We start from the raw sequence: 10,685 nt of genomic DNA on the forward strand, positions 1-10,685 counted from the left end.
CAATTCTACGGGGTCTGAGGTAGGATTTAAAATACTAAGATTTCATAAAGTACAATGAACATGAGGTAGGGATATATAAAATATAGTGAACTAAACACTACTTTTACAGCAAGTATGGCTTTTTAAGTTTCTTGGTTTCTTGGGTGTCTCACAAGTAGCTAGAACTATAGGCATGTGCTACCACACCCCACTAATTTTTTATTTGTTGTAGGGATGAGATCTGGCCAAATTGCCCAGCCTGGTCTCCAGCCCTCAGGCTCAGGCAATCCACCCTCCTCGGCCTCCCAAAGTGCTAAGATTATAGGCTGAGCCACCAAGCCCGGCCCACATCTGTAATTTAAAATTTTCAAGTAGCCACATTAGGTTAAAAAGAAATTGTGAAATTAATGTTAATAATATATTTTACTTAGCTCAATATACCCAAAATATTTAAACATATAAAAAAGTTATTAATGTGTGTATTTTACATTATTTGTTTGTATGACAACTTTGAAATCTGATGTGTGTTTTACACTTACAGCATATCTCCATTTAGAGTGATCACATTTCTGTTGCTTAGTAACCTCATGTGGCCACTGTCTGCTGTACTGGACAGCACAACTTTTGCCCATTTGTCCACAGATTTTGAAGAAAATAAATGTGTTCGCTTCTCTTTGCAGAAGCCTAAAATGCCGACATTTTTCCCCCAATAACAAATTATAATAGTTACAATTTTTGAACACCTGTTGGACACCCAGCATCATGCTTAAACACATCTTACTTAATATCATCTTGCTTTGATGAAATCGGGGCACAGGAAGGTCAAGTACCAGCCCCAACCCACAGCTCTGGCCAGGACTCAGATTCAGCTCTGACTGATATACCCGTGCTCATAAATCATGATTTGATAATATTCATCACTTATGTCTATTGAGTACTTACTGGCCAGCACTGTGCTACCTGCTGGATACAGGAGAACCCACCTCCTCCATTTATTGCTACAGTGCCATGTGAGTGACATTATTGTTAACTCGTGTATAGGTGAGGCCTCGTGTACAGGTGAGACCGAGGCCAGAGCAGTTAATGCCCAGGGACACATGGATGGTTGTTTAACAAATCTGAAATCTGAACGTAGGCTTTCTAACTCCAGGAGCCCACACTTGTAACCAGTCCTCTGTCTTCTGCTCTTTGTGACTAGGAACTTGAATTGACTTTTTTTTTTCTGACATATTCCAGGTACTGCAGGGACAGGAAAGCCAGAAATGGACCTTGTGAGACTCACCCGACTCTTCTCTAGCCCTCGCCTCATGGGGCTGTCCATCCTGCAACACCTAGGCCCACTCAGAGCCATGTGGGCAGGAGGCAAGGAGGGCCCCATGTGGCTGACTCAGCCCGTGTCAGTAGCCTTCAGTAGCTCCCTCTCTCAACTGCTTCTCAGCCAGGAGAGCCAAAAGAACACTAGAAATCTCAGCTCTGACCCAAGCCAGCCCAGCCACACGGCCACTCAGGAGGAAGAGGAAGAGGAGAGTTTTGGGACCCTCTCTGACAAATACTCTTCCCGGAGACTGTTCCACAAATCGACAGCCCAGTTCTATAACCTAAGGCTCAGGGAACAGAGTGTCGAGGATGACGAGGAAAAGGAACTGGAACCCAAATCCTGGCGGGGTCCAAAAAACACCCCATACTGGTACTTTCTTCAGTGCAAACACCTGATCAAGGAAGGGAAGGTGAGGGAACCTTTGGATTCACTCACTGCTCCTGGCTTCTTCCCCAGTAGCTCAGTGTTTTGCGAGGGGCTACCTAACCTTCCCAGTGCCTGAGTGTTGGGATGCTTAGGGCACAGTTTACAGGTCTCCCCTCTTCTCTGTCTTCACCCACGTTAGGGACCCACCAGCCTCATGGCTCTTAAGTCTCCCCTGTCCTCCGCTCCCCTCCACTGTAGATTTCGTATTCACAACTGCAGTCCCGACGTTCTGGTGGCCTCCTTACCTTTGCAGCCAGCTTCCTCCTTGCCATCTCCCTTACACTTATCCACACGGGTATCCACACTAGTCTCTCTACTTTTGTGCAAATACAAGCCTGACATTTTGTTTCCAGCCTAGTTTTCCCCAAGCTATCTTCCTGTCACTAAATGGCTACCCATTACTCCATTTTCCCGGGTCAAATGCCTCAGGTCATCCTTCATTCTTTTCTTTGTCTTACCAACTCTACATTCAAAATGTCACCAACCCAAACTGCTCACATGATGTCCAGGTGTAGCTTTCTCCTCTGCCTTCTCAGCTATTAGGACTGTTGTCACCAGGTTCCCTGCTGTCCTTGTGATGTCCTGCCCACTTTCTGCTCCTACCACAGAGCCGGCCAGTTAAACATAAAGCAGTTCATGTTAATCCCCTATGCCAAATTCACTCCCAGTATATTTAGTGGTGTTACTGTTTTCTTTTTCTTAGGTGTCAGTAATGGCATTGCATTTATGTTTAGAAATCTCTTAGAGGTATGTGTTGAAGATCTTATGGATGAAATGATAGGATGTCTGGGATTAGCTTTAAAAATTTCATTTGGCCTGGGTGTGGTGTCTCACACCTATAATCCCAGCACTTTGGTAGGCCAAGGTGGAAGGATCGCTTTAGCCCAGGAGTTCCAAGACTAGCCTGGGTAACATAGCAAGATCTCATCTCTACAAAATATACAAAAATTAGCCAGGCATGATGACATGTGCCTGGAGGGCACAGCTGTAGTGAGCTCTGATTGTGCCACTGCACTCTAGCCTGGGCAACAGAGTAAAACCTCTAAATAAATAAATAAATAAATAATAAAGATTTAGTTTGGAGGGGGAGTGCAGGCTATGAATGAAACAGGTTTGGCCAAACGTTGGTCAATGTTGTAATTATACTAGTCTCTCTACTTTTGTGTACTTTTGAAATCTTCTATCATGAAAATTTAAGAAACACAAAGATGCCAAAGTCCTCCCAGTGGCTTGTGAAGCCTGCAAGACCTCCCTTACTTCCCCCTTCACCCATTACCTCTCTATCTCATCTCTCTGCTGGAGTCAACTCAGCACATTCAGCTCCGAGGCACACTCTTGCCTCAGGACCTGTGCACCAACTCCTCATCTTCAAGTCGTTGTTCACATGTCACTTTCTGAGTCAGGCCCTACTTAGCCATAGGTATCTAAAAATGAATCCCCCACACCCTTCTGGCACACTCCACTTGTTCATATATATATTTTGTTTTACTTTAGAGACAGGGTCTTGTTCTGTTGTCGAGGCTGGAGTGCAGTGGTGCAATCATAGCTCACTGTAGCCTCAAACTCCTGGGATTCTCCCATCTCAGCCTCCCAAGTAGCTGGAACCACAGGTGTACACCACTGTGTCCAGCTATTTTTTTTTTTTTTTTTTTTTTTTTTGGTAGAGATGGGGTCTTTCTATGTTGCCAAGGCTGGTCTCAAGCTCCTGGCCTCAAGTGATCCTCCTGTCTCAGCCTCCCAGATTGCTGGGATTAGAAGCATGAGCCACCATGCCTGATCTTATTTTTCTTAATTATCCCATTTGGTGCCTATCTACACTAAGATGTGAGCTCCAAGCTCTTGTCCATAGCTATATCGCAGTGAATAGACCTTGGTTGGCTATAGTAGGACTTAACAACTGTTTGAACAGATGAAAATAAGAGGTAGGCCGCACGTGGTAACTCATGCCTGTAATCCCAGCAGTTTGAGAGGCTGAGACGGGAAGATTGCTTGAGGCCAGGAGTTGGAGACCAGTCTAGGTAGCTTAGTGAGCCCTCATCCCTACAAAAAATTTAAAAAAATTATCCAGGTGTGGTGACACATGCCTGTAGTCCCAACTATCCACAAGGCTGAGGCAGAAGGATCACTCTGAACCAGGAGGTTGAGCCTGTGGTGAGCCGTGATCGTGCCACTGCACTCCAGCCCGGGTGACAGAATGAGACCCCAACTCAAAAAAATTTTTAAAAAGAAAAAGACAAGGGATAAAGGAATGAACTGAGGATTTAACGGGGAATAGTGTCGGGGTAGGAATGGGGCAAAGACAGCTGTGGGCCAAGGTGGTCTGCAGTCAGAGGAGGCTGGCTCACCCAGGGCTGCCGTCCTTCACCTCCTCAGAGGGTCCTTCAGCCTCCCTCCCTGAGGCCATCCTGAGTCCCCTGTCGCCCCCTTCCCCTCAGCTGGCCGAAGCCCTGGACCTATTTGAGAGACAGATGCTGAAGGAGGAGCGACTCCAGCCGCTGGAGAGCAACTACACGGTGCTGATCGGGGGCTGCGGGCGGGCTGGCTACTTGAAGAAGGCCTTCCGGCTCTACAACGACGTGAGTGTGGGGTATTGGGCAATAGGGGCCAGGCTGCGATGAGCCGAGGCGGGTCCTGACCATGCCACTCGCTAGCACATTACCCTGGCCAGCTGACTTCACCTCCCTGGACTTGGACTCATCTCCATAAAATGGAGGTGATCTTGGGTGACAGATGAGATGCCATGAAAGTCCCTCAGCCTCTGCCTGGACCTCAGTATCCCCACACGTCTTCTTTCTTTTTCGCTGCCACACCCAGCTGGGTCATATTCCTCCTCTCTCCACGACACATGCACCCTTCTTAGAGCTGCTTCTTTTAAAGGGCCTTTCACCCTGCTGGAAGATCATTTTACGTCACCCACCTCTTGGGTATGTCCTATTTGTCATTCTCAGAGCCAGGAAGCTGCAGGAGGTCTGCAAACTCTGGCAGGAGTTTGGCCTACAGCCACAGGCTGGGCTTCTGGGAACCCTAGCCTCTTGTTGTTTGGGCATTCTGCTCCAGGCCTCATGATCTCTAACTGGAAGCAAGGGGGAACAATGGCAGTGACAGATGGTAAAGTACCATTATATCCTTTAAAAGATGTAATAAAAGCCGGGCTTGGCGGCTCAGCCTGTAATCCCGTGCCTTTGGGAGGCTGAGGTGAGTGGATAGCCTGAGCCCGCGGGTTCAAGACTCTCCTGGGCAACTTGGCAAGACCTCATCTCTACAATAAATCAAAAATTAGCTGGGCGTAGTGCGTGCCTGTAGTTCCAGCTACTTGGAAGGCTGAGGCGGAAGGATCGCTGGAGTCCAGCAGGTCAAGGCTGCGGTGGCCAGGAGCAGCCACTACACTCCAGTCTGGGTGACAGAGTGAGACTCCAATTCAAAAAAAGTTGTAATAAAATGTCATGGCATGCAAAGACGGGAGGCCGTTGGATCTACCACTGGCAGAAGAGTTCAGGTGCTGGGCAAGGACAGGCGGGGGGTGGTGGTGATTGTCTGTCAGGCCTCGGTTAACAGTATAGCAGCCTTTCTGACACATGGAGGATCCATGAGTGCTGACCCCTGTACACATCACTGTTCCAGCCCAGGCCACTGGTTTAACCTCCATTGTTCTGTCACGTTGTTAGCTTTTGTTGTTGAGTTATTTCTTTTTTCCTTCACCTTTTTATCCTAGAAGTTCCAGGTCTCAAGAGTTAATTTTTTCAAGTAAACTTTTTACTTTGGAATAATTTTGGATTTATAGAAAAGTTGCAGATAGTATAGAAAGTTCCCATAATACCCCTCACCCAGTTTCTGCTATGTTACTATCTTACACTATTACAGTGACACATTTGTCAAAACTAAAAAGCCAACACCAATATGTCACTGTTACTTAAACTCTACCAGTTTGGATTCCACTAGTTTTTCCACTGATACCCTCTTCCTATTCTAGAATCTAGTCTAGGTTCCCACAAGGACTCCTCCAGTCGGGGACAGCTTCTGAGTCTTGTTTTTTGTGACCTGGACAGTTTTGAGGAAAACCGATCAGGTATTTTGTAGACTGCCCATCCATGTGAGTTAGGCTAGTGCTTTCATATGCTGAGCCTGGAGTTATGGGTTTGAGGGAAGTGCCCTCCTGTCAGGGGGTGCATGACATCAACATAACTTTTCCCTGGTGACATTAATCTTAGTCAGTTGATACAAGTGGCATTTCCCAGGTTTCTCCACTGCGGAATTACTCCTTTTCCCTTTCCATCCTCTCTTTTCTGGGTGTCCTTCATATCACTAATTACTGTCTGTGATGAGTCACCTGTGGTGTGTCTTCCTTCTAGCAGTCTCCAACCTTTTTAGCATCAGGCCCCAGTTTCGTGGAAGACAGTTTGTCCACAGACAGGGTGGAGGGGGGAGTGATTTGGATGTGTTACATTTATTGTGCACTGTATTTCTACTATTATTATATTGTAATATATAATGAAATAATTATATAACTCACCATAATGCAGAATCAGTGGGAGCCATGAGCTTGTTTTCCTGCAACTAGACGGTCCCAACTGGGGGTGATGGGAGCCAGCGACACCTGAAGTGTGTTGCTTATGTCTAGTCTACTCTATAATCTTGTTTTGGTTGCTGTTACAGCAGAAAACCCTGCTTCACAAAGATAGGATGTTGGAAATGGAAGCAGGCTTTTCAGTGCTCATCTGACAGGAGGGGGAGCTCAGATGGCACTGTGAGCGAGGGGGAGCAGCTATAAATACAGATGGAGCTTCATTGCCTCACCCACCGCTTACCTGCTGTGCGGCCTGGTACCAGTCTATGGCCCGAGGGTTGGGGATTCCTATTCTAGAAGATCCACTCCGCTCAACCTAGGGCCAGTGTGCATTTCTCATCTGTGGAGTACAGGAGTGCACGCAGAGCTTACATCATCCTTGAAGGAAGGATCGCCATCTTTGCTTTTCAGATAAGGATACTGAGGCCCAGAGAGATGAAGCGACATCTCCGAGGCCACCCCATTTGAGCATCCCAAAGCTGGGATTTGAGCTTAAAATGGCCTGACTCTAGCAGGGCTATTGAATCCCTCAGCAGTGTGTTTCCTCAGGGCTTAGCTTTACCAGGAGATTCTCCACCTTGAGCACCTGCCTCACTCCCCAAGAGGCTTGACCAGCAGGGTCAGCCCACCCCCAGGGCTTGTGATTCGGCAGGTCAGGTGGCCCTGAGAGTGTGCGCTGCACTGCTAGTTCAGGGTCACCCCGAGAACACTGCCATACGCTCTCCTATTTGGCTCTTGGAACAGCCCATCAAGGCGACGGTGTCATCCCTGGTTTCCCAATGAGGGGCTAACTTGCCCACAATCCCTCTGTACTAGTTAGTAAGCACTATACTCCCTTTCTCCCTTGACATGATGGCCTGGTTGGGCCTGAGGGCGGGGACATAGGGAAGACACTGCTGCAAGCCTCCCAGGCCCAGGGTGGGCTGACAAGTGCCCAGGGGAGGATGGTTTCTGTTTAGTATGTCAGGGGTGTGGGCTCAGTTTCCGATGTCTCTCCAGTGGGTTGAGGTTTGGAGAGCCAGGCTGTGGCATGTCATTGACTCTCCCCTGACACCTGGCCCAGTGGATGTAGTACTGGGGTCTTCTCTGGCTTCCTCAGGGTGGGATCAGCTGATTCCAGATCACCTCTGCATTTCTTCCATCTCAATAGATGAAAAAACGGGACCTGGAACCCTCAGATGCCACATACACAGCCTTGTTCAACGTCTGTGCTGAGTCCCCCTGGAAGGATTCTGCTCTGCAGAGCGCCCTGAAGCTCCGGCAGCAGCTCCAGGCCAGAAACTTCCAGCTCAACTTGAAAACCTACCACGCACTGCTGAAGATGGCTGCCAAGTGCGCAGACCTCAGGATGTGCCTCGATGTGTTCAAGGTGGGGACGCCCCTCCCTTCCTTTTCCCCCGTTCGGGGCCAGTCCCATGTGGCAGATGGGAGCCTGTGGTGTGTGTCTTCCCTCACACAGGGAGGTTCAGAGAGGATGAGGAGACAGCCCTGTGCTGGGTGCTGGAGTTCACAGATGACTCCAACAGGACTCTGCCCTCCGAGGCCTTGGGCTGACAGAAGACAGTAGGTTATGTGCACTCCTGTGTGCTGTGTGCCCTGTGTGGGGCCACTGAAGAGGGAGGGCTTCACGGATGAGGCATCCTCCACCTGAGTATTAAGGAGGAGTCGCTGCTCACAGGCAGGCGCCGCCCCCCCTCATGTAGAAAGAGCACTGGGAGTGCCAGCCCGGAGTTCAGGGATTTGCGGATCGGGGCTAGTCACTGTGTCAAGTTCGAGAGACACAGTTGAGTGCAGGTATGGGACGCTGAACAGGGCTTCTTCTGGAGGGGCCTCAGTGCCAGGCTATGGCAGGGATTCGGCCTGTATCCTCTCCTCCTCAGCTGCCCCATCAGAAGGGCTTTTTATTTCTAGTTCACAGAGGAGACAATTAAGTTTTTCAGTAGAGAGTACCTCAGGGCTTTGTTGCTACTTTCTCAGTTTGCAAGAAGGCAGGACAGATACACGTGAACACCTTAAAAGTCATCTTTAGCCAGGCTCAGTGGCTCAGCCTGTAAGCCCCCGCTTTGGGGGGCTGAGGTGAATGGATTGCCTGAACCCGTGGGTTTGAGACCCACTTGGGCAACTTGGCGAGACCTCATCTCTACAAAAAATCAGCCAGGCGTGGTAGCGCGTGCCTGTATTTCCGGCTACTCGGAAGGCTGAGGCGGAAGGATCGCCGGAGCCCAGCAGGTCAAGGGTGCGGTGGCCGGGAGTGGCCACTGCACTCCAGTCCAGGTGACAGAGTGAGACTCCAACTCAAAAAAAAAAGTCATCTTTATTGTGAGGGTGTCTTTGGGAAGCAAGGAAGGCTCTAGGTGCCCACAGCTAGCCCTCAAGAGAAACCAGAACAGCAACAGGGCACCAGGTGCCCTTGGCAGCCTTATCATGCCTGTTCCTTGGGCCCAGCAAGCGTGTCTTGCTCTCTAATTCACATCCTGCCTTGGTGGTGACTTGGCGACTTTCTGTTTCTGCCCCTTCTATGACTGACCAATGCTTTTCCTCATTGTATGGATCAAGTTCCCACCTGTCTCATCCCAGCAGACAGGACCAGGTGCTTGTCCAGGCTCCACATGGTGAAGAGCAGTCTGTTGGCCAGAGCTCACCCCTGAGTGGCTCATCCAGGGTCACAGGGGTCTGTAGTCTGAAGACCTCCCTGAGAGTGGCAAATCTCTCCAAAGGGTGCTGTGTGCAAGCCAGGTGCCTGAGGCTTCTGGAAGGGGACTGTTTAGCTGAAAGGGCTCTGGCCTGACCTGTCCAGAGATGTCATATTGGTATTTTAGGCAGGTCACTCTGGCTGGTGAGGTGGTGGGTCAAAGAGAGAAAGAGACCAGTCGAGAGACAGCTGTGGCCATACAGGAAGAGAGAGCCCAGACCAAAACCTCACTGAGTGGAAGATTGGCAACAGAGGAGGCTGTCCAGGGGTATAGGAGGCAGGAGAGTGGGAGCAGTGTGGTGGGGAGCCAGTTTATGCTGACCAGAAGGACGGGAGAGAGTTGGAAGAGAAGCCCATGAGGTGCTGAGAGGCGTTTGGAGTATCTCAGAAGGCCTGGGGCCAACACCAACACACCTAAGAGGGGCCAGTGGTAACTCAAGCCAGGAGACTTGCCATGTGCAGCACTGACTGTCACAGGATTGTTCCAAAGATCCTCCCTGGGACCCCCCCCCCCCACAATGAGGAAACTGAGGTGGGGGAGCTGAGTACTTAGCCCACACATCCACAGCTGACCAGTGTTGGAGCAAGAACATGAGGCCAGCCATATGCAGCTCCAGAGCCACGAGTCCAGTCGCCACGAGGTGATCTTTGCAGAGGTGCTACACAGATTTGCCTGAAGCCTAACTGGGAAGAGAGTTTGTGAGGGGCAGTGGGACTCCTGGGCTCTGCTGCAGGGGCTCAGTGGGACCTTCTTGTTCCCGCCCCCAGGAAATCATCCACAAAGGGCACGCGGTCACAGAGGAGACCTTCAACTTCCTGCTCATGGGCTGCATCCAGGACAAGGAGACAGGCTTCCGATACGCTCTGCAGGTCTGTCTCTCCTACCCTACCTTCCTGCCCCGCTTCCCGCAAGCCTGCGCCAGGGGTACAAAATGGTGATCCTGTGACTGCCCTGTGCTGGCTGTGTTTATACTTCCGCTCCTTTAGCCTTCCCAGAAGGCACTGCAACTCCGGTTCCACAGACAGAAGGGAGAGGAAGCCCGTGGAAGCAGTGTGAGGACAATTCCTGTCTTTCCCACCCACTGGGCGGCCTTCTGCAGTCAGCCCCGACTCTCCTAACCTGGGGACTCACCCGAGGAGTCATTCAACCCTCTCCCCTTAGCTCAGCATCTGCAGGTGTGACCCAGGAGTCTGCATTTACTCCCAGGAGAGTCTTAAGGCTGCCGATGTTGTGCACACTGCTCTAATCCCACCTCAGACCCCCAGAGACAATCCCGCTTATCAAGTGGGGTGTTGGTGCTAGAGTTGGCATCTCAGCTGCTTTCATGGCTTCTCAGAGTTGGAAAGACCCAGAGCTTGAGCTCCCCAGTGTGGAGTGTGGGCCGCAGACCAGCAGTATCAGCCTCACCTGGGAGCTGATCAGGAATGTAGGCCCTCAGCCCCGCCCGGGCCTCCTGTGTCCAGATCTGCATTTTAGCAAGATCCCCAGGTAGTCTGCACAGGGTTTGAGCCCCAGTGCTCTGGGACAGCCCTGGACCAAATGCTTGCTTCCCTCTGCAGAATCCCTGCAATCAGTGGCTGACCTCTAACCAGCAGCCTCTTTATAGATCTGTTCTAGTTAGAAATAATCTATCCTAGCCGGGCTCAGTGGCTCAGCCTGTAATCCCATACCTTTGGGAGGCTGAGGTGATTGGATTGCCTGAGCC

General features: G+C 50.3%; 1 protein-coding gene across 1 annotated transcript in view; it reads left to right on the plus strand.

Moving 5' to 3' along the window:
• PTCD1 (pentatricopeptide repeat domain 1) overlaps nucleotides 1-10,685 on the plus strand; it is a 20,304-nt gene that overhangs the window by 1,767 nt on the left and 7,852 nt on the right. Inside the window, exons 2-5 of the mRNA XM_021711853.1 lie at nucleotides 1,216-1,706; nucleotides 4,159-4,299; nucleotides 7,438-7,656; nucleotides 9,748-9,849. Coding sequence (XP_021567528.1) covers nucleotides 1,242-1,706; nucleotides 4,159-4,299; nucleotides 7,438-7,656; nucleotides 9,748-9,849 — 927 coding nt within the window. The 5' untranslated portion in view covers nucleotides 1,216-1,241. The remainder of the gene's footprint in view (nucleotides 1-1,215; nucleotides 1,707-4,158; nucleotides 4,300-7,437; nucleotides 7,657-9,747; nucleotides 9,850-10,685) is intronic.

Source organism: Carlito syrichta, unplaced genomic scaffold, assembly GCF_000164805.1.
Source record: "Carlito syrichta isolate Samal-C Ts95f unplaced genomic scaffold, Tarsius_syrichta-2.0.1 Scaffold302779, whole genome shotgun sequence".
NCBI classification, from domain to species: Eukaryota; Metazoa; Chordata; class Mammalia; order Primates; family Tarsiidae; genus Carlito; species Carlito syrichta.